The sequence below is a fragment of the Fukomys damarensis genome, unplaced genomic scaffold, assembly GCF_012274545.1.
Source record: "Fukomys damarensis isolate Sample0158 unplaced genomic scaffold, DMR_v1.0_HiC HiC_scaffold_4, whole genome shotgun sequence".
Taxonomy (NCBI): Eukaryota; Metazoa; Chordata; class Mammalia; order Rodentia; family Bathyergidae; genus Fukomys; species Fukomys damarensis.
Genome location: NW_022900916.1, coordinates 36,871,058 through 36,898,176, shown reverse-complemented (window position 1 = coordinate 36,898,176; position 27,119 = coordinate 36,871,058). Strand labels below are relative to the sequence as shown.

Sequence of the window (27,119 nt, the reverse complement as noted above, 5' to 3'; positions counted from 1 at the left end):
TCCTGCCCCAGCTGCTGCTTCTATGGCCTGATTCCCACAAGGCACCTGTGGCATGTAGGAGTCCCTCCATTTTGATGGCCTGGACCCTAGAGGAGGATGTACCCTGTAGAAGGTAGACTCGACAAAGCCAGGGTAGGAAGGAGCTGAACGGCCACAGAAGCTGGTTAGGCTCAACAGGCACCAGTTTGCTCTACCCCACAAATAAGAGGGCTGGTGCTCAGAAGGTGGGAGAGGAGGACACCTCGAACAAGGCACCAGCTGGTATGGTCTCTTGGAGTTCCGGCCCCTTTTCTATTGTCCAGGCAGTAAGCATGACCACAGCCCAGCTGCAGGTACCTAGGGCTGTGGGCAGCAGGGCGAGACCCAGCTGTCAGGCTTCAGCCCAGCTGTCTACCATGGCCAGGGGGGAGGCCTGGCTTATCTCTCTCTCCAGCTGCCCTGTTCCCTGCCACGTTATCAGGGATGGTGAGAAAGTGACAGAGCTTACAACTGCCACCTCACCCTCCCCATGGGACCGGATCCAGGTGCAAGGGAGAATACATTCAGGCCCAGCCAGGAGACCTCCATGCTGGGTTTAAAAGGCCTGAGGCCTCAGTCACAGCCTCAGCCTCAGTCTGGCCTTCCCAATCGGCTACAGCATGCTGGGGCTGCTGGTTTTGACTGTGCTGCTGGGGGCTGCCTTTGGCAATAAGGACTTTGTGGGGTAGGGGGCTGTGGAGAGGTGGAGGGGGAGTTCCTGGGGGGGATGAGCAGTACTCACCCCTGAAGTGTGGCTGGAGGACACAGACAGATATGTGGGCTGGCACCATGTTGGGCCCCAGGCTGGGAGGGGTTGGGGCTCAGGAAGTCTCCTCAGCCCTGGAGAAAGCTGAGGTCTAAAAAGGAATTTTCAAGAAGGGAGGGAGGAGCCGGGTGTGGTGGTGCACACCTGTAATCCCAGCACTCGGGAGGCTAAGGCAGGAGGATCGCTGTGAGTTTGAGACCAGCCAGGGCTACATAGTGAGTTCCAGGGCAATCTGAACTACATGGCAAGACCCTGCCTCAAAAAACAAACAAAAAAAAGTGTGTAGGGGAGAAGACCTGGATGGCTTGGGAGAGAGAAATACTGTAGTCTACACTGTAATAAGGACAGCAACAAAGCGTAGAAGCTTCCATGCTGGGGAAAGCCTAGCCTCCCACTGCTGAGACCTCTAGTGCTTTCACCTGCTCAGCCCGGAGGACCCAGGCCTAACCTGGGGTTGCAGGCCACAGCTTGCCCCTGACCCGGGAGCACTGGCATTAGGGCAGAGCATTCCAGTGCTCAGTGCACTCCCGCTCTGCCAGGCACCAGGTGCTCCGAATCTCTGCAGTTGATGAAACCCAGGTGCAGAAGGTGAAGGAGCTGGAGGACTTGGAGCATCTGCAGGTCAGAGGAGGGGAGGAGGCTTCTGGTGACACTTCTGGGCCAGCCAGCCCCTTCCCAGACTCCTTGTAGTCACCTGGTTCCTGGCTTGGGTCCCAGCCTCCCAGCAAGGAGCCCCAGGATGGATTCCCGTTAGGAAATGACTTCAACCCTGCAGATCCAGATCCTGCTGCCCTTAAGCCTCTGACAAAGTGCTGGGCCTGCTTTCCATTTCCTCTGTTTTATGGTCTTAAAGTCTCTTTGTTCTGCTTCCTGGCCATTTCCCTGTCCACACTGCTCTTTGTCCAGTTCCCACGGTTTCCCCTTTTCTCCTTCCCCAACACCCACGCCCCATCCCCGACCAAGGTGGCTTTGTCCCAGCCTGCTGTCCCAGCTGCGGTCTCCAGCCCACTATCATAGTACCGGCTCCTGTCCTCCACAGCTGGACTTCTGGAGAGGCCCTGCCCGCCCTGGCTCCCCCATTGATGTTCGAGTGCCCTTCGCCAGTGTCCAGGCTGTCAAGGTCTTCCTGGAGTCTGTTGGAATCAAGTACGAGATCATGATCAAGGACGTGCAGTTGCTGCTGGATGAGGAAAAGGAGCAGATGTTAACCTCCAAGGCTCGGTCCCAGGCGCGCTCCACCGACACCTTTAACTATGCCACCTACCACACTCTGGAGGAGGTGAGGGCCACCTCGGGCTATTTCCTACAAGCCCCACACTCTTCATCATGCCTGGCTGAATGCAGGCCAGTGCCAGGCCCACCTAGGGGTGGGTGCCCCTGCTCTGTTTCCTGGTGGCCAGTGTGGTCTAGATCATGGCTCTGTCACAGCCCAGAGCTGCTGCAAGAGGCATCTGGGTGCCCGGAAGCCATTAAGGTCATTCTTCCCTTCTTTCCCATCTCAGATCTATGGCTTCATAGACTTGCTGGTGGCTGAAAACCCAAAGTTCATTAGCAAGATCCAGATTGGCAACACTTATGAAGGCCGTCCCATTTATGTGCTGAAGGTAACGGACACTCTGTGTGTACACAGGCACCCACATACGGAATCCCAGTCTCAAAGATCACAGCTATGCAGACTTCCTGTGTGGATAGTTTTGAAGGTCCAAACTTCCACACTGGTTTAAACTCTGGGGGGACCCAAGTTCTTCTAACCAGGTATCACAACACAAAAGGTATCACGGGTAGCCCACATTTTGTTGGTGACCTTCTACAGATAACTGAGCAAGGCAGGAACTTGGAAGTCAAACTGAGTCATATTTACCCCACCTTGGAGATGAGGGCAGGAGGCTAAGCTCTGTGGGATCCCGGTCTAGCCCCTGGCCCCATGCCCACCTGAGGGATGGCCCAACAAACACAGCCTCAACCTGAGATTCTCAGAGAGTAGCTGGCCTCTGGTAGGTTCCCTTTCAGAAGATAAGATGAGGCCCCCGCTGTGAAGTTACCCCCTTGCCCATTTCCCTGCCTTTCCTCTAGTTCAGCACTGGAGGGAACAATCGTCCAGCCATCTGGATCGACACAGGCATCCATTCCCGGGAATGGGTCACCCAGGCCAGTGCGGTCTGGTTTGCCAAGAAGGTAAGGCTGGGAAGCTGAGGAGAACTCTCATTTGGTGGGACACTGGGGTATAAGGCCCACAGAAGCTCAGGCTTCCCTTTCCCTTCTAGAGGCAGTGACCACAGCAGGAAGCCAGGGAAGGTATCCCTTGCTCTAGCACGATAGACATCTGGCTGGCCTGCTCTGCCCTCTCTCCTCTCATCCTCTTTCAGATTACTGAAGACTATGGCCAGGACCCAGCTTTCTCTGCCATTCTTGACAACATGGACATCTTCCTGGAGATTGTCACCAATCCTGATGGTTTTGCCTTCACCCACAGCAAGGTCTAGATGTCCCTTCTGTCCTTGGGGAGAGCAGGATGTATCTCTGAGAGAACAGGGTCACAGGAGGGGCAAACAATGCTGTCTTCCTGGCCTGGGATTGTCAACCTGGGCACGAGAAACATTTTATGTGGTTGACTCTTTGTTGTGGGGGCTTCCTGTGCCTGCAGGGTAACAGAATCTTGACGTCCTCTAAGATGCCAGTAGTACCCGCTCTGCAGTGGAGACAACCAAAAATGTCTTCAACCACTGCAAAATGTCTCAAAGGGAGGTTCTTGGGCCTATTTGAGACCCACCACTGCAGACCTTTCTTCCTAGTCCTACTTCTGTTTTCACGGTAAAGACCGCATCTGACGACGCTGTATTCATGCTGTGACTTAGCCGATCCTTTCCTTCTGTAGAACCGCATGTGGCGCAAGACTCGATCCCGCATAGCAGGCTCTTCCTGTGTTGGCGTGGACCCCAACCGGAACTGGGATGCTGGCTTTGGGAGTAAGGCCCAGCGTGACTCTGGGGGTAGGGATGGGACAACCCAGAATGGCTTTTTAACCACTTTTGCCCCAGCAGTGAGGGGAGAGGAAAGGGAAACAGCTTTGCCTCTGAGGCTTTCAGAGCTGGAGGCCCCTTGTGGGAATCTGGGCCCCGGCTGTAAAGGCCAAGTTCCTCAGCCAGATGGAACTAAAGGTCTAAAAGCCTAAGCTTTTCTGACTTTGCCTCGGCTCCTTCCATCCTTGGCCACGGCACTGTAAAGACTCATCTTATAAACCTAGCTGGGGAGGGACAGGGTTATGAGAGGTTATGTGGCCTTTCCCGGATCCAGGGATGGGGCTCCCGCTGCTCTACCGCCCCTCAACTCCATGCATAGTAATGGGAACCATGAAAGCCATACCCTGGGGTCAGAAAATGTCAGCTGTGCCCTCCCCTCTCCCACAGAGGGTGGATCCAGCAGCAACCCCTGCTCAGAGACATACCATGGCAAGTTTGCCAACTCCGAATCAGAGGTCAAGTCCATTGTAGACTTCGTGCAGAACCATGGAAACATCAAGGCCTTCATCTCCATCCACAGCTACTCTCAGCTCCTTCTCTACCCCTATGGCTACAAAAATGAAGCTGCCCCTGACGAGAAAGAGCTGGTGGGTGCTGGCCCCTGCTTGCCCTTCATCCCAAGGGCAGCTTTGGGCTGCTGGGGGATTTACCCACCAGAGCTGCCTGAGGGCTGAGAGCCTGTGTGTGCCTGGCGTGCCCCTTTCCCTTTTGCCCTCTGACTGGCAGGATGAATTAACCACACTTTCTTTTTGGAAAACTGAGGCACAAAGTCACTTCTGTCACATGACAGAACATGGGGCTAGATCCGGAACTTGTGTCACTGTACTTGGAGCTGTGGTATGACCGAAGGGCAGGGAAGTGTCAGCCAGTCGTGCGCCAGGGATAGAACACCATGGCACTGTCTGAGCCCAGGGCTGACCTGCAGCCATGTGGGCTCCCTGCCGAAGGGGTGGGGACACCTGTGCAGGTACCTACTGCTGGACCACCCTGTCGGCTCAGGCTACTCTCGTGTGGTGTTGCCCTAGGATCAGCTGGCCAAATCTGCGGTGTCAGCCCTTGCCTCTCTGTACGGGACCAAGTTTGAGTATGGCAGCATCATCAAAACCATCTGTAAGTAGCTGCACGGCCTCTCTGGGTAGTTCCAGGACCAACACCAGCTGGCTCTTCCTGCCACAGGAAGAATTCCTCATGGAAGGAAGTCACCAAGGATGCCAGAGCTGGCGGCATGGGTGTACAGAAATGCCCTCAGTGCGTGGCACCTGCTGGCCTGACCATTCAGAGGGGTGGGCAATGGCTTTTTCTTGACATGAACTCTGCCTTTTGACACTTTCTGACGAGCCCATGGGTCCTCTGAGCATTGTAATTCTCTTATCTTGGGGTCAAGTTCAGCCTCAAGCACAGGTAGTGTGGAAAATCCTGCTGGGACTTGTAGATCATCAAACAAACAAACAAGTACTTCTCCACATCCTTTAATTGGGGAATAGACCATACTCAACTTCTCCCACTTACTTATACTGTACATTCGATACCCCTGGGAACAGCATTACTACATCAAATTGGAATTCATCAGCAAGTGTTTATTGAGCATTCGATCTGCACCAGGCCCTGCTTTGCGTGCCTGAGATACAGCTCTAAATGAAATAAGCAAAGATTAGGAAAGGGAAGGAGGGAGAGACAGTGACATTGAGCTTAAGAAAACGGTAGAATATGTTAGGGATAAATGCTAGGGAAAAGCTCACACTAGAGCAGAGCGAGGGGACCTTGGGGTTACCAGGGTTCAGGTTAAATATTGGAGTAAGGGCAGGAGGTTGAAAGGAGCCTCAACGATAGAAGGGAATTTGGGCCAGTGTAAAGGGGAAGCCAAGAGGCTATCTAGCTAGAGAAGAGCCCTCCGAGCCAAGGAACTTTCTAAAACAAAGGCAGCCTTGTGGATCTGGCCTGGTATGTTTTGGGAATAGCCAGAAAATGACTGTGGCTGCATTGGAATACTAGAAGGAGGAGTGGGTACAGTGACCAGAGGGTACCCTTGCATCCCTACCTCATGTACTTCCTGGCAGATGTGCCAGGGTTTAGGGGGGTGAGAAGATCATAATCTTATCCAAAGATCACCATATTTTGGATCATAGGCCTTCTTTAGGAGCTGTTTCAACCCTGATTCAAATATTTTTTGTTGCATTCAATTAAATTCTAATGTGGGGCCCACCTCCCTGTCCCCAGTTCCCCTTGAAAACGGCTTTGGCTTTGTTACATCTTGTTCCCTGCAAGCCTGGGAAAGTTTCCTTGTGGAAGAAAAACATAGGGCTTTTGCTTTGTTGTGGAAGTTTTGCACTTTCCCCTGCAGACCAGAGCCTCGGGGGATCAAATCTTATCACCCAAACAGGGAACTCTGGTAATGCAGAGGTGTCACTGAGGTGACTTGGACAGGCTTTCCCAACCCTTTCCTAATTGCATCCTACAGTGAATAGAACAACCATTTCTGGTCTCCTCTTTGGATCTCTTGCACTTAGATTCATGGGAGTTTCTTGGAAAACAGGCTGCTTGGTAGACACAGAATCCACTTAGTATTGTACAAGCCTCCAGGCTTTGGGCCTTTAACTTGGCCCCTGCAGATACTTCCAAAGTGGTTGACCCTTGCTCTCTTCTGTTGTCGCTCCTGCCCCAGATCAAGCTAGTGGAAGCACCGTGGACTGGACCTACAGCCAGGGCATCAAGTACTCCTATACCTTTGAGCTCCGGGATACTGGGCGCTATGGCTTCCTGCTGCCAGCCTCACAGATCATCCCCACAGCTAAGGAGACATGGCTGGCACTTCTGACCATCATGGAGCACACCCTGAATCACCCCTACTGAACCAGTCCTTTGGCACCTTCCTCTTCCTCCTCTCTAGCTCCCCACCCAGGCAACCCAATAAAGCTTGAGTGTACAAATAGCAGACTCTTGGGGCTTGCGTATGGAACACCTATGGCGTTTCCAAGCTTTTCATGCTTGGGCAGGCAGGAGTGTTTTAGTTCCTGCAGGCCTCACTGGAAAGGTGTGGGTGGCTGGAGATCACTCCTAAACTTCCCCGGAAATTTTTCCTTTGAAATTTTATCCAAGTGGCATCTATTTTAGCTAAACCACCTTGAGCTAGCTGGCCAGTGGGACGCTCAGTTCAGATCTTAGTAGCGGGCAGCAGCCGCAGCCGAGAATCAAATGTCTAGCACCCAGTGGCAGAAAGGAATTCAGCCTGTGCAGTAGTTTAGCAGCTAGTTCTATCTGGTCATCTTTAAAAGTAATAACCTGAGAGTATGAAATATAATAATCCTAGTGACCACCTCTCTCCAAAATAGATGTTGCTGCCAAATAAAACAAATTACTATTAAGCAAAATATGGCCCCCACTCCTGAATTACACTGGCAGAAAATAATTGGGTGAAATGAAACCATTTACTGAAGATAAAGAGTACATGTCATACGTGTCGTTTAGGCTGACCTTAAACTTATCATCCTCCTGCCTCACCAGTGCTGAGATGAGAGACGTGGCCACCATGACTACTAAACATTTTAAAAAATAAAAACAATGAAGACTTTGTTTCTGTTTTTTCCTTTTCTCATATTTATGAGGCAATTATACAGAGTACACACAAACTTCCGCATACCAAAATTTATGAGATAAGATAAAAAGGACTTAACAGAAAGATGGCCTAAGGAGTTGATAACATTCTCTTCATGTTATCTTTAAGAAAACATTTCCTCTCCATCCAGGCAACAAGAGATTATAGTTAAGTGAAGTCCATTTTAACTGCTTAGTTTGGCAAAGTAGGAAATTGTTCACCATTTGCTTAACAAAGGCTAATGAAAATTTTATATTTCCACAGGATTGCACTGTTCACCACTTAATCCCCACTGCTTGGCCAAGAGCATGATATTTAGTAATAACAACAATAAAAATACTTTGGTATTAAATGGAGACACAGAAGTTAATACTTATCTAAAAATGTCCAACTGTAGGAAGAGCCTTAATTTTGTGGCAGATACAAATTTTTCCAATACTTATAGCAGATATATATTTTACCCAATACATGGGCAAAATTTTAAAAATTTATACATGTAGCTAAAAGATAATTTGAGAAAGTAATTGCAATTTATATGAAAACAAGTATTAGAACCTTGAGGGGTTTAAGTCAAAAGATTTAAAGAAAAAGATTAACATTTAAAAAGAAAAATTGGCAGTCTCACCTGCCAAACAGCCAATAAATGTATGAAAGATATTAATCCTGTGATTTCTTGTATATTAAAGGAACACAAATATTATTTCTTTCTCATCAGATTAGCAAAGAATAATAAACTAATGACTCAAGGTTATCAAGGCTATGAATAAGGACAGTCATCTACTGACTGTTGCTGGGAGAAAAGTATGGAGGCAATCTGGAAGGCAGATTTGGCAATATAAATCAAAATTGTAAATCTATTGCCTCTTTGGCCCAGAAAAATCCGCTTGGAAGAATTTATTTTATAAAAATATTTGGAAAAATTTTAAAAAATGTATGCATGACATTGAAATAGTAAAAAGCCAAATAAACAAAAAGAAAAAAAAACCCTAAAAAATGATCAGTAAGGGTACCAGTGGGACACATGCACACAATGGTATGTCATGAAGCCATGTAGGTTTGTTGACACAGAAAAATATTCATAGCAGACAAAAAGAAAGAAGCTAGCCACAACTAGATTGTGGCCATGCTTGCACAATTCTATAAATTTACTAAAAATCATTCACATTACACTTAAAATGGCTACATTCTACAGTTGGACTTATACATCAATTAAAGTTTACTACAAAATAGTGAATCCCATTTTTAAACACACACACACACACACACACACACACACACACACACACACACAAAACCTGAAAGGACAGATCCCCCAATAACTATGGCTACTTTGGGGAGTGGAGGTAGATTATGTTTCAGAATTTTTTCCAATGAGCTTTTCCATCAGCTTTTTCTTGGAGGTGGGTGGGTGGCACTAGCTGAAACACACCAGATGATGAACGTGCTTGTAAAGTTTCTAACATGAGCTTTATATCAACATCAAACATCTAAATGACTGTCTTTGTTCAGCTTCTTTTCTAAAAAAATCTCTAAACTTGTATCTTCTGTTCTGGCATCTTATTTCACCATCTTTCCCAGAACACTGTAGTCTGTTTTATCTTCAAAAAAAAAAAAAAAAAAAAAAAATGCTCCAGATAGTGGGAAACAGCCGTGTTACCACTGGGACAGGGACTCCTCAGTGGGGTGTTCCTAAGTACTTGGCAGTGGGAGTTCCTGAGAGCCCCCTCGGCTCACTCTCTGTGCACACGCACTTCCCACTGCAATAATGGGAACCGAATGTGCCAACACCTATTCCCCAGGGCCCCTCAAAGATCTTTTTTCCCCCCAACTTTTATTGGCTCACATTTCAATACATAATGTTTACATTCCTCTTAGGGATAGGTGCATGTGCTTAACGTATTTTTTTTATTCCCTTGCCCCACCCCTCCCCCTATCTCTGGCTCCCCTCCCATCAGCAAAAGATCTGTCTAAGGATCTTAATTTGTAAATGAGCACATTTTACATCTTTCCTAGACCATCGCAGGTGGTGTTCAACGTGGCCAAGGGGCCACTGGTCATTCACAAGAACCCTCGGGTAGTCTCTGAAATTAGCACTTAGTTATGCGTGTCTAGCTCGTAGCTTTGGCCTGAAGTTAAAGCTGAAATGCCATTGAATACAATCCAGATGTGACCTCAGCCACCCATCTTCCAGTGCACGGACAGTCATCATCCTGGCGATCCTTCTGTGAGGGGAGGTGAGCCTGGGGATGTGACTATGCACGAGGGCTCTTGCTTGGAGGCTTAGGGAACATCACTCTGTGAACATAAAGAAGACCCAGACACCACTTAGAGGAGACTGATATGGCCAATCTTAAGGTTCACAGTGGACAGGCCAAAGAAGAAATCAGAAAAACACAGAGCACCCGTCAAATCTGAAAAATCCTCAAAAGGCACTGAATCCTTTTTTGAAGCTTTCGGGATCTGCATTAATTTGGCAACTCAAACTCTGAGCACTGTTTAACGGCAGGGATGGAGAATGCCTAGTGTTTATTGCCAGATTAAGGGGAGGGATGATTAAAAGTCTCTGCGTAAGCACAGAGTGGTGTCAGCTCAATTTTCAAAAGAGCCTGGTGGAGTAAGGGCTGCGGCAAAGAGGTTTGCCTCTGTTTCTCCCACAAAACCCAGGCTTGCGGCCATCAGCCAATTCTCCCAATCTATGTTTCAGTGTAAATCAGAAACATCATCCCAAACGAAAGAGATCAGACCAAATTGTATAGCAAAATGGTATATTGAAGAGTTCAACCTATCAGGAAAACAGCCTACCTTTCCCCTCCTAGATCTAGTAAAAAAACCTGTGACTCTCATTCTTTAAGTAGAAGCTCATGAAGTGTCTGTCCATTGGCAAACAAATCTAGCCTCGGAAACTCTGGAACAACTGTCTTCAAGAAAGGACACCAGACATAGACTGTGGAAATACACATTCCCGGGAACAGGTGCTTCAGTTCCTGGATTTTCATTTCCTTTTGTGTAGGCAGGAAAGTTCTCAATGGAATCTCAGCGACTAGTGGGTAACTGAAGCCAAAAGAGCAAGGAGGTTACATTTTCATTGGTAAACAGAGGCCTCACCCAGGGAAAACCTCTACCCAGAGGGGGAAGGATTGAGCGCTAACAGGAACATGCTCTGCAGACACCAGATCCGAGCTTCCTATCTTCTACTCAGTGTCTGCTTCATTTCCACCTAGACTTCAGTCTCCTCAACTGAAAATGGAGATGCCTGACTCCTAGGACTGCTGGAGAATTAAATGAGTCAAAATATACAATGGAAAATCTAGGAGCACTGCCTACCACACAGTAAGCTCTCCCTAAATGCTTGCTACTATTATAATCTGGAAACTTTCAAGACATGAAACAAAAGAGAAAAATAAGCCGTTCTCAGATGGGGTCTGTGGACCACCGACACTTGATGAATCCTGAAGGCTACCAAGGGGATACTGAAGACAGGCTGGCAGGGGGCAGCCAGCTGGGGTAGGACCATCCCAACCACTTCCCCCCAGAACCTCGGGGCTGTGAATGTCTAACCAAAAAAGCAGAATGTACAAGGCTACCCCAGGTAACAAGCTTTCTGAGTCTCCAGAATGGCAGGCCGGCACTGAGTGGCCACAGCAATGGGATCATATCCGCACTTCAGTCTTGACAGTTTGGTTGGTTTATTCATGAACACTTCGTTAAGGCCACTGTCACAATGTTGTGAAGTGCATCATCAGGAAGCTTATGGTCTAAACAGTTTCAAAGGGGAGACGTAATGACATCCTTTAAACTAAGCAGGCCGGGTGTGGCAGCACATGCCTGTAATCCCCGTACTTGGGAGCCTGAGGCAGGAGGGTTGCTATGAGTTCCAGGCCAATCTGGGTTCCATAATGAGTTCAAGTCCAGCCTAAATTACATAGCAAGACTCTGTCTCAAAAAACAAACAAAGCAAAACAAAAAAAGCTATGCAGTCCACCAGTCAACAGCATTTAATAAGTGACCTCTGTGTATCATGCATTTTACCAGGTGCCTCAGGAGGTTATTCAGGTGAAGAGAATTTTCTTCTGCATTCAAAACAAAGTGCAGCACCGGAGAGAGACAATGGTGGATCACAGCGCAACAAATGATTTCTGTGAATTCACACAGTATATCGCTGAACCCTGTTCTGTCAGAATTCAAGACAGATTTTTTGCCATCATCTTTTCAAAAATTTTATAACTGGCCCGGGTACCAATTTAAGAACTCCATGGTAATAATTTCAATAATTACTACAATCTAAGGAAGCAGCACTACCCAAATGTATTCTGAACAATTTGGAAGCACAGAATGTCTTATTTATTGCTTTTATATGAAAAACATGTTTGTTCATTAAAATTAATTGAACTGCATATAAGTACTCAACATGCCCAACATAATTAAGTGATAAATTATATAGTCTACACATTTCTGATGGTTTTTGAAACAGAAAGTATTATGGGATTTAAAACTTTAAAAGAGCTTTGAAAATAAACACACATTAAAACCACATTAAAAATGAGAACATTTTGGAATCAACAAAAGGCTCTGAATGACTACCTTCAGAATAGAGCAAGAATGTAGTCATGGATTTAAATCCAGGTGGACAGAAATTAGTTACTGCCCCTAAAAAAGTCAGGTAACACAAAAGACAGACTAACAACAACAACTGAAAAAAGATACAGACCAAAACCAACACAACAAAAATCGCCTACATATATATTCCAGCCCAGAACTCTTGATTTCATTTATGTTCCACAAGGGAATTAGAAAAGTGAAATTTTTGTTTTGTTCTGTTTTCTTGGTGAGTAGCTTAAAAGTGTCACGAATTTTTGTATAACAGAAATAGTACTATAGGAAAAAAGAATTCTTGGGCAACTAATGAACATTATTTGTTCTCTTTTAATTTTGATTTACATCAAGTTCAATACAATCATACTGGTTCTGGCTTTCTCCTCCAAGTAAAAAGTGAAAATTAATTTGAGACCATTTGAGTCATCATCCTATAGTTTTTGACAACTGAACCTGACATCATTATAGCCCAGGATATTCTGTGTTTTCAAGTGAGTACTGTAGCTTGTTCCTTCTTCCCTTCCATCTTGTTTCTTTGCTTCTTTCCTTCCTTCACTTCTTTATCTCTTAAATATGCACCCTTTTGAGGCACTTAACCTATGATTAAGCTTTGGCAATTACTGTTGGATAGTGGACTATTGTTACACTTTGATAAAACACATCCCTTCCAAAGGCAGCTGGTGAATCCCCAAAGAAAGGCAAGAAATCCAAGATACAATCTGCTTATGGTAGCCATTGGTCCTTGTTTGACCCAAAACAAAACCCAAGCCTTCTGACTAAAGAGCCAAGGTCTCTTGTTCTGTGTGGAACAAATGATTCATTTACACAAAGAATATATGCCTTTCTGGGAGAAGCAGCAAAAAGAGGTATTCTTTCCTATCATCCAGTCTCCTGGGGCTTTCTCAAATCATCTTGACAGAGAGGAAGAGAAAAGTTGGCAGGTTTCAGCACATTAATAGCAAACGACAAATTAGGAACTATGTTCTTTAATCTTCAACATTCATAATTGTAGAAAATATCAGTGATCATTTAAATAATACATGTCAAATAATCTAGTGAAGAAACTAGTAAAGTAGAATATGAAAAGAAATACCTTGAACATGTAAAAAATGTCTGATAGTGACATTTAACACACAAAATGTGGAATTAGAATAGGACTTTTGGAATTTTTAAATCCTTACCAAATGGGCAAAGCACTATGGAGAAACATGCATAGCTATATTCAACCTGCTAGATGTCTCCAGTAAATACACAGCAATTCTTGTAGATTTGGCTAAACTGACTTTCTATATATATACACTGGAGTTTCGAACACTAATCTGTGATAATGGGAATGCAGAACAGGAACAAGGGGGACTCTACTTTCAAAACAGACTGTAGTAGGTTAAGTCTGATCTCCTGACTAGGCAACTTTAAAATGGCATAACCAGAGCACTGTTATACAGAGAAACATTTTTTCTTGAAGATGTACATGCATCAAAGATGGCTAAAAATGTGTCCAGAGAAATGTGGAAATTTTTGCATTTTTAAAATCTAATCCATAAAGAAAATATAAAGCCAGAGCATTCTGGCTTTAGCAAAAGGCTGAACTAAGTTCTCAGGCAATAAATTTATGGGAAACATGAAAGGCTCCTCATTAAAGCTATGTGTATGTTGGCTGAATTTTATACAAGATTCTTGAATCTTGTGGAAAATTGGGCACGGCTTGACATCTCAACAACGTCCCCGGTTTGTTTGATTCTAAAGCATCGGAAAATGTTGCACTTTGGAAATCAAGTAGAGAAGGATAAACACACTGTACAGCAGAACTGGGCTGAATCTGAGTTATTTTTCCATATGTCTCTATGAGACGTTTATTATGTTTATTTCTTGTACAAACACAGCCCCCTTGCTAGAAATACTGTGGTGCCTTTTTTTTTTGCTTTTGGTGGTGAGAAATAGTACTGTTAAGGCGAATCTTACCCAGCAGCAGTAACCACCTAAGGACAGGCAATTTTCAGTTGGCTTTTCAGAAGCTGGTTGCCATGACAAAGAGCACAATTTATTCCTTAGTCCCTTATCACAGCCATGATCACAGACCATAAAAATTAACAAGGCTCTTTTCCTTTTCGCATGATTTCAGAGTTCCTCATCCTTACCTGAGGTCTTTTGTTCCCCCAATTAAATAGAACGAATGTCAGTTATCTAGCAATTCAATTAATGCTGATTGAAAATCCAGCCAAAACCAGAATCTATAATCACAATCTCCTAATCACAGCTCAGTCATGAGAATGAAAAGTAAGCAGGAAATTGCACTAATTACTCAATTAGACTAATACTGTATTTTTAAGCAAGGGTATAAGGGGCTGTCAGCCCTGACAGAGGACTCTTGAGTCCTCCTCACCTTGTGTGTTCCCTAGTTGCCTGAGTGAAGTTAATGTTTTCAAGTGGCCACAACTTCTACCCATTTAATGCAGATGGACCTGAGTTGGGCAATGGAAGTAATGTAACTGCTTTACTGACTACAAATGAGGCATGGCTGTGGGGGCTTCTGGATGTTCTCAACACAGCCTGGGTGCTCCTGGGTGAGGCCTTCCTCTTGTGGTGAAGACAGCTGAACACATACCTTTCTGGCCCCAGGAAACCATTTAATGAAGGAGAGCATTCAGGAAGTATAGAGCTTCTCCACTAAATTGTAAGACCGAGCCTTACTTACAGGCACTGCTTCCAAACTCCAAACAGTCTGCAGGATGCTGGGCAGAGCATGCTTTAGAAAGCTGCCTGTGTCTGGTGTGAGGCCTTCGGGCTGCTGGGACCAAGGTGCATGTGCATGCCTGTGCATAGCTGCCCACACCATGCCCACCTGGAGCATCTTTCATGAAATTCAGCGGATGAAAAAACTGATTGGGAAGAATATACCAGCAGATGTGACTAAAGTATTTACAAAACAGCACTGGATACAGAACAAACAAGCTGCATGGTATTGGAAGGGGGGAGATTTTGTTTTTCCTATTCAGTTTCAAAAAACTTACATGTTCTGTAAACAATATGGAGGACACTAGAGCCTGTCACACCTCTAGGTTTCATGGTCATCTGTCAAAATCCTTGCTGGGCTGGTAAAAGGGAGAGGAGCAGGACACAGAAAAGGAAGATGGCCTATCCTGCAGCTGTAGTCTTTCCTCTACAACAGCTTGCAAAAATGACCAACCTGGGGACTACTCAGGGGTTCCAAAAGAAAGGGAAACATTTATTTGTCTAAATGAGGCAAAGTTTCTACTTCCAGGGTTTGCCTTGCAGGTGACCACTGCTCTGGGAGCGGGGACTGGAGTGGCTGGCAGGGCCCCTAGTAGGTAGGTGCTGACTGCTTCGGGTACCAGGTACCTTGGAGTCTCTTCCCGAGGAATTAGTTTGGTTCAGCCGGCCTGAAGGGAGCAAGAACAGAGGTGCAAGAGTGATTCCAGGAACAACTAGCCAAGTAAACTTTTAAATTAATGAAGTCCTGTGCAGCATCTACTTTGGGCCACTGATAATAGTCTGCTCCTCATCCTTGAGACCAACTTGAAATGGGGAAGGGAATAAGTATGGAGGGAAACCCAGATCACTTTATTTCTTCTCCATTTTCCTCAACAAATCTTGTCTTCCTTTCATTTCTTCCTTAGTAGAGAAGGGTACAGGGTGAATAACAATTAAAAAGAGAGATGAGGGCTGGGGATTTAGCTCCGTGGTTCCAGCGCCTGCATCGCAAACACAAGGACCCGAGTTCAATCCCCAGTACCAAAAAAAAAAGAGAGAGATGAAAAAGGAAGGGACCAAATATAAGGTAGTAAGAGAAATCAAGAATGCTTTGAGAGGTATGTTACAAGTAGCAAAGCGGTAGAAGGAAAAGGAAACTTCCTGAGAAGGAATATGAATGTCACATGCTTTTGCTTTGCTCCTCAATTCTGCCTGAGACACATTTTGACTGATACACTCTCTTCTTTTTTTTTTTTGGTTTTTTTGAGACAGGATCTCACTATATAGTAAGACTGACCTGGGACTCATTGTGTAGCCCCGGCTGGTCATGAACTCACAGTGATTCTCCTGCCTCAGCCTCCCAAGTGCTGGGATTACAGGTGTGCACCACCACACCCGGCGTGATACACTCTCTTCTTTATGTCTGAGCTCAATACCTAAATCCTGCCACAACCAGGGATCAGCTCTGCACCATGCACCTATGTTACATATAGTCTCAGATATTTTAAGACTTTGAATATAAAAGATGAAGCTTTTCTTTATAATGAGGTGATGTTCAAAGCTGCAAATCTCAAGACTCATAGAAAACAGAGGCCAAACTATCTTACTAGGATTATCTGTAGGACCCTGGTCTTCTTCCAGATAATATTCTATCTTTTTTAAGTCTTCTGGGGTAAATCTCCATTTGTTCTCAGCTGGTGCGGGTGGAAGCTTGGGGCTGGATCGTTTCCGGGCAGAACCAGGTGGAAGGGCCTGCTGGCAAGATGCTGGCAGGGAACCAGTAATCAGTCCTTCTGGGAATTTCTGAGCTAAGACTTTTAGACCTAGATAGAGAAGATAATCAGAAAAAGCAGGATTAACATACTGAGGGCCACGTCAAAAGCTGGAGAAAAGCCTCTCTTCCAATTCTTGGTCACCAAGTTGAAGCCAACACAAGGATGTGAAATCTTTCTCAACTGTTTCACCTTAACAAAATCATACCAGAAAATGTGAGCTGTTACATGAGATTCTGAGAGTCCCACAAGAAAGCCTTTGCTTAAGTCTTCAACTTTCTTGCAGAGCTCTGAGGCAACACTGTTATTTTAGGAATTAAGAACATGTACTGATAGAGCTAATGGATATTTCCCATAACTGGTTCCTTTCAGCCAGCATGGCTTTCTCTTTCCAGAACACTAAATTCGAAGCACTGAGAGGAAAAGATGATGGGATGGGTTGAAGGCTTGTGTGTCCAAAGGGCTGTCTTTTAAGTCCTATGTAGAGAGAAATCTTACTCACCTCCAGAAAGCATGAAGAGGTTTTCAAAACCCCGCTCACACATGGTGGTGGCCGCCTGGCTGGCCAGCCTTTCATCATCATCATACAGAATGATGATCTTGCCATGGGCATTTTTCTAAGAGATGAGTTAAGGTTCTAGGCACTGGGCTAATGCTCCTGGACTATAAGAAACCCCTAAGGAACAAAAAGCTGTCACAGTTCATCCTTCTGATGGATTTTTTGTATGGAACCACACGAGCTGGTATCCTTGCCATTTACGAACTAGTAATACCCTGGTCCAGGGCAGCACTCGTTATACACTTTATACTCTTTAGTTCTTTCATGCTTATAATCCTGAAAAATAAATATTACAATCTCCATTTTACAAATGACAAAACAGAGATCCTAACTTCCATGTCCAATGTATCCACTGAAAACATCCTTACAATACTAAAAAGATGGGGCCATCTAAATGTCCAAAATAAAGGGATGATTTAATGAAATACAATAAATCTGAAGATTAAGATATTATTACACAGTATAAAAAATGGAGTTCACAAAGAGCTTGTACTATACTGTGAAGTGGAGAAAACCAAGACACTAAATCACATATACAGTATGACTTTAACTTTCTTATAAACACATGATGGTCTAGAATAAAATATACCAATAATATGAGTTTGTGCTCAATTGTGTGATTATGGGAGATTTCAATTTTCTTTTTTATGTTTTTCTAGGATTTAAATTATTTTCTACATGTAGGATTTTATGAATGGAAAACATTAAAGTTTTAAATGAAAAAAATAGAAAATAATTTACTTAAGTTCTACTTGGGTAAGCTTTGTGGTGGACTAATGTCTTAGGACTCTCAACAGATCATAATCCCGAACCTAATTTTTTTTTTGGTCCCATTGCAGTATGGTTTGGAAGTATCTGCTTTAAAGTCAGTATTTTCAGTAAATGGAGAAGGAAGGAGGGGGTGAAGGGAGGGCAGGGACAAGGGGAAAAAATGAGAATCAAGACCTATCATGTAAAGGTACAGGATCCCAATAATGAATGTAATTGTATTGTATACCTAGATTGTACCAATAAACTCAATAAAAATTTTTTAAAAATTAAAAAAATAAAGTCAGTATTTTCAGCAACAAAGTCTCAAGTATGCTAACCCATGTAGTATCCAAGGTCCTTCACAGTTTTCTACCAGGAGCATGATTCATGCTAAGTCTGAGTCTTACAATCCTCATGCCATCCAATTTCTTAACATGTAACAAAGGATACATATTCAAGAATATCATTGGAATAGGGGTTCATTGTTCTAGACAGAGTTGCAATTGGGTAACTGTAAGCTGCAAAGAGAAGAAAAGGTTTAAGAAGCCTGAAGCTTTCATAGTGCAACTTGATCCCAATTCTTAGCTGGTTTGAAATCTAAGAGGTAAATATATTTTCAAAATCAATGAGCTATACATTCACTTGGTAAATGAAAAGAAACAGGACACTATGAACAAAGGACAAAGCTTCACTTTACTGCACAAATTAAATGCTAAGCCCTTAAGTTATCTTAGGACACATCAGACTCTCTCAAAACATAAGGTACAGCCACCTTGGGGGGTTTCCATAATGGAAAGAGTGCGCATAGTTGAGCTTGGGCCGAGGTTCAGCCTGCCTGCCCCACATGCAGGCTCTGTTACCAGATTGAGGCACTATAAAGCTTTTTCGCCCTTACCTCCAACAATGTGGCCCTGCTGGTAAGAGTCTCTATCGCGCACATCTAGCAACAGGAAGGGGCAGTCAGGATAAGGTTTGTCTTTGGTGTTGGGCTCTACTTTCTTCATGAGCCCTTTGTCTAGATCCAGTTCCCCAACACCACTGATGACACTGGAAGTGAAAAAGCACATCAATAGGAAGCCGATGGGGGTTGGTAGCTTAAAGGTCAGATGTGGTTCTCCAGAAAAGGCACTTCAGAAGGAAAGCTGGATGGGTACCATGTCTCAGTTCTGCTTCTGCTTCTGCTTCTGATGGGTTCCTATTCCATCACCCAAGAAGGGACCCACGTGTCCACTTAGCTTCAGGCAAAGCATGTCAGGCAATGCAGGTCATTACATGCCCAGGGATAGAAAGTGAAGGGTACTCCCCATCTCTGGCAGCAAGGCCAGCATTCAGAGAGGGAAAGAGGGGAAATCACCAATCCAATAGGATTTTGAGGAGAATAAGACAACACAGCAAAGGGGAGAGAATAAGGTGGATTAGCAAAGAAAAATTAAAGGTATGTATGTGTGTGTACATATATATAGCTATCTATCTATCTATATATAATGCAATATAAAGCGATGATAATATTTTATATTAATTCTAACGTCATACATTACATAATGACATTCTAGCCAACAAAGAGCATTGTATGGGATGGTGGCCCCATATGATTATACTGTCTAGTAATATTGTAGCCATCTTAGTTTGGGTAAGTGCACTCTGTGATGTTCCTACTACAACCAAATCACTTAATGACACACATTTCACAGAATGTCCCATCATTAAGTGATGCATGACTATACTTACACAGTGACCTATTCAATATGGACAATGAACCTTAATACCTTCGATAGTTATCTGTACTCACTTCCATTTTACACATTCTAATGTTGAGGCTGAAGAGGCTTTTATACTTAATGGCATTCACATAATGAGAGAGAGGAAGAGCTAGGATTAAAATGAGGAAATTCACCACTAATAGTTCTGTTCCTACAGTCTTTAGACTATTAATATTAGTTGCCATCTTACTATTATTAGGAAAATGTGGTAAACACATGAATCAGAGGACTGAGAAGGCTAGGTGCTACAAACAAAACAGCAGGTAGTAAAATACCTGAAATAGAATAAGAAGATGGTTATTTTCTTAGAAAATATTAAGACATATGCTAAACCACAGATTAATATGTACCATACTCTCCCATCACAGCACATAATATTCTGCACTGAAGTCCAATGAACACTATAAATCTATGCTGCAGGGTGCGTATTTTATTGAACCAAAGGAAAAGAAAATCTATTGATATGAAACTGTATCCTCAGTGGAAGTCCTATTACCCATCTCTTCTTGAATGCATTTTTAGAGTCCTTTCAAAAAAGTAACTATAAAAATAATAATACAGTGGTACTGACAATTGCCATTTTTCTCTAGTAGAACCAAGTTTCTCTGGTAGAACTGTTTTCCAAGTAGAAAGGATGGATATATTCTGAATATCATCACTAGTCTTATAATTAGTTAATATTTGTGAAAAAGTGCTACATAGAATAAAGTCCATGGGATAACAAGAACAGCACCAGTCACTGTTTTAACTTTCCTTTGTACCTATTCTGTGTCACAGCACTCTGTGTGGCACCATAACTAAGTTTCTGATTCAGGATAAGGAAATTATGAGCTCCAGGAAACAAAAAAGGGGAGCAAAAATCATACTCTGAACCAAAAAGCTGTGCTTGTAAAGCTGAGTCCTAATAAACCTACGTGTATGAGGGCTCAAAAGAGTGGAACTGAAGAGTGAAAATTAATATTCACCTATTAAAATATTCTTATGTTAATTCAGTAAGAATGCCGTGAAAATGATTCAGGAGGTGCATTTATAAAAAGAGAAAGCAGAAAGGCTGGGATTAAAATGTGGGATGTCACGACTGCCAGTTCTGTTGTTACAGTAATTAAATCACTGAAATTGGTCTCTCAATTAATTTGAAGGTAGAACGCAGTGACAATCTGAATCAGATGACAGTACCTCTGCAGAGTAGAGCGGCTGGAGTCCCCAGCTCCCACACTGTTGATGAATTGGACAGGGCTGGGTGACTGCTCATCCGGGCTTCCTTTCCCATTGGTCCTGGCAGTAAGTTCAGCATCTGGGTCTGAAGGGTCAGAATTATTGTCTAAAATTTGAAAACAAAGAAAAAAAATTGAACCTCAGGATTTGCAGTTATTAGGTTGTTTCATTTAAATGAATTCAAGCAAAGGAAATCTTATTCCCATTATGAAGTAAATTGTTTTAGATGTTCGAATGCACAAGTTATCAAAATGCAATGGGTTCCAGGAATCCCTAAAGCCCTCCCTCGGGGGTGGTCTGCAAGGTGAAATCCATTTTTGTAAGATGTTGTCTTTTTTACTATGCTGATATCTGTACTGATAGTACAAAAGAAATAAGGGATAAAACTCCTAGCATCTTAGCAAGAATCAAGGCATGGCACTAAACTTTCTTAACAATCATGTTTTTCACCATCATCCATATACAGACAGTAGATATGGCAGTCAGATTTAAAATGTCCCCGTTACAGCAACAATAATTAATAATTTTACTAAATCTTACCTTAAAGTACATGACTATTTCATAATGTTCCATGTGATGGAATGAGGGGTCCACACACTGTGAGGTTTACACTGTATCATAAAGACGAGTATTGGTGTGATTACTGAGCTGCAGCTGAGCTAGCCCTTGTGATATAGACCTTTTCTACTTGGAAGAAAAAAACTGATTGCTAAGACTTGTGCATTTGGCAGAGATTTTTTTCAAAAATAGAATTAAATGAGCCTGTCATTTTAAGGAAAACATCTGATGGTTATTTGCTGTCAATGATTAAATTTTGAGCAAGAATCAGAATCATGGAAATTGCATCTCCCAGCAGGAGCTGAAGTATGAGGAGCTACTTCTCCATACTTATGGATGTTTTCGGTAAGAAAGAGGGCAAAATGAATAAATAATTTTACTGATAGTGCATAAAGAAATGTGCCAACATAAGATCTCCATAACTGGGTGAAATGACCAATACATGATTTAAAAAAAAAAATCATGCGTGGCTAAAAAAGATTCACTGGAAGTGCAAGACAGACCAATGGATTTTATTTTATTTTATTATTTACTTTTTGGTTTTTTGAGACAGGGTCTCACTATGTAGTTGAGGCTGAGCAGGGATTCATTATGTAGCCCAGGCTGGCCTCGAACTCACAGCAACCCTCCTGCCTCAGACTCCCGAGTGCTGGGATTACAGGCAGGCACCACACGACCGGCTCCAATGGATTTTAATGTAACAGATTATGAAATGTTCCTTGATACAGTTTTAGATTCCACATAGCTAGGCTTTAAGAAATGACTAGTCAGGCCGGGGATTTAGCTCAGCAGTTTGGTGGCCTGCCTTGCAAGCGCAAGGACCTGAGTTCAATCCCAGGTACCGAAAAAAAAAAAAGAATGACTAGTAATGAAGTTTTAGTGTAGTATCTAAGAAAAACTCCACAATTATCTGAAAAGGCTATTAAGTGTTCCACCTCTTTTCAACTCTGTGTCCATGTGAGCCACATTTTCTTCATATACTTCAACCCAAACAGCATATTGCAACAGACTGAATGCAGAAGTAGATATCAAAATCAGCTGTCTTCTATTAAATCAAACATGAAAGAGATTCACAAAATATGTGACGCAATGCCACTCTGCATAACATTTTGTTTTGTAAATACAGCTATTTTCAATTTAAAAATATGCTTTAATGGGCTGGGGATATAACTCAATTGAAGAATGCATGCATGAGGCTCTGGGTTCAACCCCCAGTAACACCAACCTTTATGCTTATGAATTTAGTCTTCTTATTTTAGAGTGAAATAGTAAATACAAATAAATAAATGTTTAAGTTGTCACTTTAAAATTTTAATGTGCTAAATATTAATAGATATAATTCACATAAACCAAAGCTCTTTGGATTCCTCAATAATTTTTAAGTGTAGAGGAAGATTGAGACCAAGAATTTTGGGATTTTGCTGTTCTAATCAATACAACAAAAAAGAAATAGAAGAGGCCTAATTATTATGGAAGGTATTAAAATTTACTTTGCATATGAGATAATACATCTAAAAGCTATAAGGACAATAAACAAAACATTTTTCCTATATACCAATTAGAGAATAATATGTTAAAAATCTCATTTACAGTTGGGTGTGGTGGTACACAGTAACTGCAGCTTAAAATATACCCTCCTAAAAATAAACCTAATACAACTGTAAAAGACCTGTAAAAATGTGTAAGTCCTTTATTGGACATATAAAAGTTCTACTCAGGGGCCTTAGAGAAGACCTCAGTGAACAAAAGTGTCACATCTCGCTTATTCTTGACTAACTGAAAATAAAATGATGTTAATTCTTTTCAAATTTGATTTTTATGCTTAATACTAGTCCAAATAGGATTTTAGAAGCTTAACTTAAAAATAAGTAAAGAGTAATTTGGAGAATATTCTTTATCAAACAGTAACTCATAATGAAAAAGCAGACGATCAAAACAGTGCATTACTTCAATTAGAATAATGAAATATAATACAGAATATGGAAAAAAAATCCTAGAATATAAATAAAACATGAATAGACCCAGATCACAAATCAGTGGGTAGAGAGAGAGAGAGAGAGAGAGAGAGCTACTGAATAAATGTGCTGGGACTATTTCTCATCTGGAAAAACCTAATTTAGAAAGTCACTTTACCTCATATACTAAAATACATCACATGCTTCAAATGTGAAAAAATCCAAACAAACAAATACACCCATAGGAGAAAACACAGGTGATCATGTTACCTTATTTTGGATGAGTCTAAAGCAATAATAATAATAATAATAATTTTTAAAAACCAACAGTAAAGGCTAGTGTGTCATGTAAAAATACAAAATCATATATGTCAAAAATCAACAGAAATTTAAAAGATCAATAATAATTGGGGAAAATATCTGTAACAAAGGTTAACATACTACAGCTTTTTAAAAATTAATGTTTTAATTGGAAGAGGATCATGTGAACAAGGTAAAAATGAAAACAAGACGAAATTAATATGGAAACAAAGTCTTCTTCGCATTTATCAGACCTGCAGGTTCTTAGGTCTCCTCCCCCAAAGAAACCCCCTTTCACATTTATGTCCCCTTCCAGAAATAAAACTATCACAAATTTTTGCATGTATCTTACTTCCTCCCCTGTTACATTTCTAGAACTCTTTTCATACTGCTCTGTATTTTGGGTTTTTGTTTGTTTTGTTATTTTATTTTTACTTAATAATGTTGCTTGGAAATTTTCCCAAATAATGAAAGAAAGAGTAAGTGAAGAATTTTGTAATTTATTTTCAAGGTTGTACTGGTTTCCAACAGATAAAAATTATTTGGAGCTCTTACAAATAAATAAGAAAAAAATGAGCATCCTATTAGAAAAAAGGAAAAGGCATGTAAACTCCTTTTAAATAGAAAAAGTCTTTTAAAAAAATAAATTTGTACAACCACTAAGCACCCGTGTGTATGCACAGGCGTAGCCCAATGTCATTATCAAAGAAATAAAAATAAAACAATTAGCATTTTTTCCCATCCATTGAAGTGGCAAATATTTTTTAAAATAATAATTATTCAGCATTAGCTAGGCAGTTCTGCCCTTTCATTTCCAATGGAAATGCAACTAGATACAGACACGCTAGAGATAGCACGGCAAATAGTACTGAGCATCTATAATGGTTCCATCCTTTGACCATCTGCAGGAACTTATCTTTAGGGAATAATGAGAATCATAGAAGCATTTATGAATATAAATTACAGTATTATTTTATTAAAGTGAAAAATCAGAAAAATTTCGATGCCCAACAATAGAGAATTAAATTATGGTATATATCAAAGATGCACATTATATGACAGTACAACCTTTACAATCATGCTTTTGAAGTCTATTTAATGACACAGGATAGAATGCATGAAAAGATGTTAATTAAAAGCAGCATAATACAAAACTATACACAAAGAATATGGATTTGATTGGAGTGAGGAGATAGATGGGGGAAATGGATGAAAATGTTAACAATGATTATTACTTATTTTAATTTTTTCCTTTACATATTTTAATACAGTTTTCTTAATTTACATTCTAGTCATGGAAAAGCGACAAACACTATAAAAGGAGATTTCTGAAATCTTCAGTGATAGCCAGTATGTATACAGATACAATCTGTTCTACAGGCACTCCTGAGTGAGTTATTATCTGTGTAGAGCACTAGAAAAAAACACTAATATTACTCACACATTATGGTGTCCTACTTTACAAGAGCCTATTTTGCCGTGCAAATTTATCTCAGAAGAGAAAATTGCATGTGCCCATGTGTTCTGTTGCTGCAATTTCAACAATGAATTAAAGGACCAAATCTAGGTGCTTATACAACCCGGTTGAAATTGGAAGTACTTGTATGAGGGGACTCAATTATCTCTGTTACAAAGAACCCTTATTTCTCTGCTGTGTGAGAGGCATCTGTCAAAGATAAATTCCTGTCATTTACAGATTCTCTTTATTCTCCCTAACAAAAACCAGCTCAGGGAAATGACAGTTGAGCCACATAAAACCAGTGTTCAGACTTCCTGAGAAACTTGTCTTGAAATCAGAAGTCAAATTCCTGACCTACATCAACCTTAACAAACACATTCCCCTTCAGTAAACAGCCACACATTGATTGCGAGGTACTTCAGGATAAAATCAAGACCTGAAGTCTGTGTATTCTTTTTATGAGAGTACAACTACAGAGGTTTTATTTTCCACTTGGTATTTCAGAAAGGAAATCTGGAGCCTACTTATCTTCCTAGCTTATCTCCTATCCAGTGCTTACTCCTCCCTCAAATCACAGCCAGACTGGATTAGCCGATTCCCTGAACATACATAGCGTCCTTTCATCTCAGTGCCTTTCCCAGGGTTGTTCCTAGGTTTACAACAGTCTCTTCCTTTAGGCCCCTTTGAGGCTCAGTTCAAATCCCTTGAGGAAGCCTGCCTTGGTCTTCCTACTGGAAAGCAACTTTCCTTCCTTAGAGTTCCCATAGCATCTGAATTTCTCCAAAAGTACTCTCTAGAATCCCCTTCAAGAGGCAGTGAGAAGATACTGGCAACCGTGAGAGATACTCAGACTAGTGTCCCAGTCTATTACCTATGCTAAGTCATACTGAAAAGGTGATTTAACCTTTGTAGCTGGGGCTTGTTACCTGTAAAGTGTACCTTCCTTCCAGAGTTGTTAAGATTAAATAAGAAAGCACACATGAAATACCTAGCAACATATACTAAACAATTAGTGGCTGCCTTCTGTTCTTGCCTTATTAAATCCTGCCACACTGGTAATTTAGTGGCACTGTTATTCTTCTTCCTCAACACATGTACCCATGTGCATGTGCACACACATGACTATCGATTTCACAGCTGTTTTGTTCATCTCTGTAGTTTCATAGTACTGGATTGTGTGACCAGTATGTATATTTGTAAAAAATATTTGTTAAAAAAGCAAATAGTATGAATATACTAATACATAGTAATATACTAATATACTATATAGTAATGTACTAATATACTAATAACACATCTAAAATTTTAAAATTAAAAATTTTTTTAATTTAAATGTTTAAAAGCCATATGGCTCTTAAAAACCATATGGCTTTTTTTTTTTTTTTTTTTAAGAACTAAGAATCAACAATTAAAGAACTAGACAGCATTTCACTGAGAGTAACAACCTAACTACAAATAGACATATCAAAGTCCCGAGTCTCTGGGAACACACCAGTAAATGCACAGGATGACTACTTCAGTCAAATGGTCAATCGGTTGTTTTCCCACACATTCAAGTCTTGTTACCTTCTAGCCTTTGAATCTCTTCAGCTGTCACTTCCAGTGTTTGATCAGATAGGGAGGCAACTTGGATGACCTGATAGAAAAAGAATGAAATGTATATATGTGCACAGGTTTGTTTTTAATGAGGCAATTCCAATTTTCCAAACATCAAACATCAGAGATCTCATGTTTTAACTGTCACTGTCCTTGCCTAGAGACTGAATCCTAGGTCCCTTTACTTTCAGGGTGGTGATTATACTGTAGATGATCATTCCAGAAGAAAAGATTAATTTAAAGCATTCCATCATAAACGTAAAAGACCCAAAAATTTAGGAAAAGGACATAAATAAGAGTTTAATACTAATTTTGTATATCCTGTTCCAATACAACATGTTATTTCTTGAAAATACAGTATTGGCCTACAGTAACATAAAATGGTAGGGCTTTAGCTCAGTGCCACTGCCGCCTGCCTTACAAGTGCAAGGTCCAGAGTTTGATCCTTGGCATCAAAAAAAAAAAAAAAAAAAAAGAAAAAAAAAAAGGAACAA

At 41.8% G+C, this 27,119-nt stretch overlaps 2 protein-coding genes across 10 annotated transcripts in view; one reads left to right on the top strand and one right to left on the bottom strand.

The window, feature by feature from the left end:
* Positions 1-638: 638 nt before the first annotated feature.
* On the top strand, positions 639-6,691 carry Cpa1 (carboxypeptidase A1). The gene is made up of 10 exons (XM_010633511.1): positions 639-703; positions 1,324-1,405; positions 1,824-2,063; positions 2,287-2,388; positions 2,858-2,959; positions 3,151-3,261; positions 3,660-3,750; positions 4,192-4,391; positions 4,830-4,914; positions 6,467-6,691. Exons 1-10 carry the CDS (start codon positions 639-641, stop codon positions 6,652-6,654), a joined length of 1,266 nt encoding a protein of 421 aa, XP_010631813.1. The 3' UTR covers positions 6,655-6,691.
* A 2,319-nt stretch (positions 6,692-9,010) lies between these two features.
* Positions 9,011-27,119, bottom strand: part of Cep41 (centrosomal protein 41) — a 49,544-nt gene continuing 31,435 nt past the window's right edge. For 8 of the 9 annotated variants that reach the window (XM_010633520.3, XM_010633512.3, XM_010633514.3 and 5 more), the window contains 7 exons: positions 26,596-26,665; positions 20,719-20,863; positions 18,678-18,829; positions 18,233-18,300; positions 16,976-17,090; positions 16,309-16,524; positions 11,313-15,390 (listed from right to left, as the gene is read on the bottom strand). In XM_010633520.3, coding sequence (XP_010631822.1) covers positions 15,242-15,390; positions 16,309-16,524; positions 16,976-17,090; positions 18,233-18,300; positions 18,678-18,829; positions 20,719-20,863; positions 26,596-26,665 — 915 coding nt within the window. In that variant the 3' untranslated portion in view covers positions 11,313-15,241. Of the gene's footprint in view, positions 9,692-11,312; positions 15,391-16,308; positions 16,525-16,975; positions 17,091-18,232; positions 18,301-18,677; positions 18,830-20,718; positions 20,864-26,595; positions 26,666-27,119 lie in introns of those variants that run through there. The other variant, XM_010633515.3, reaches the window with a different exon arrangement.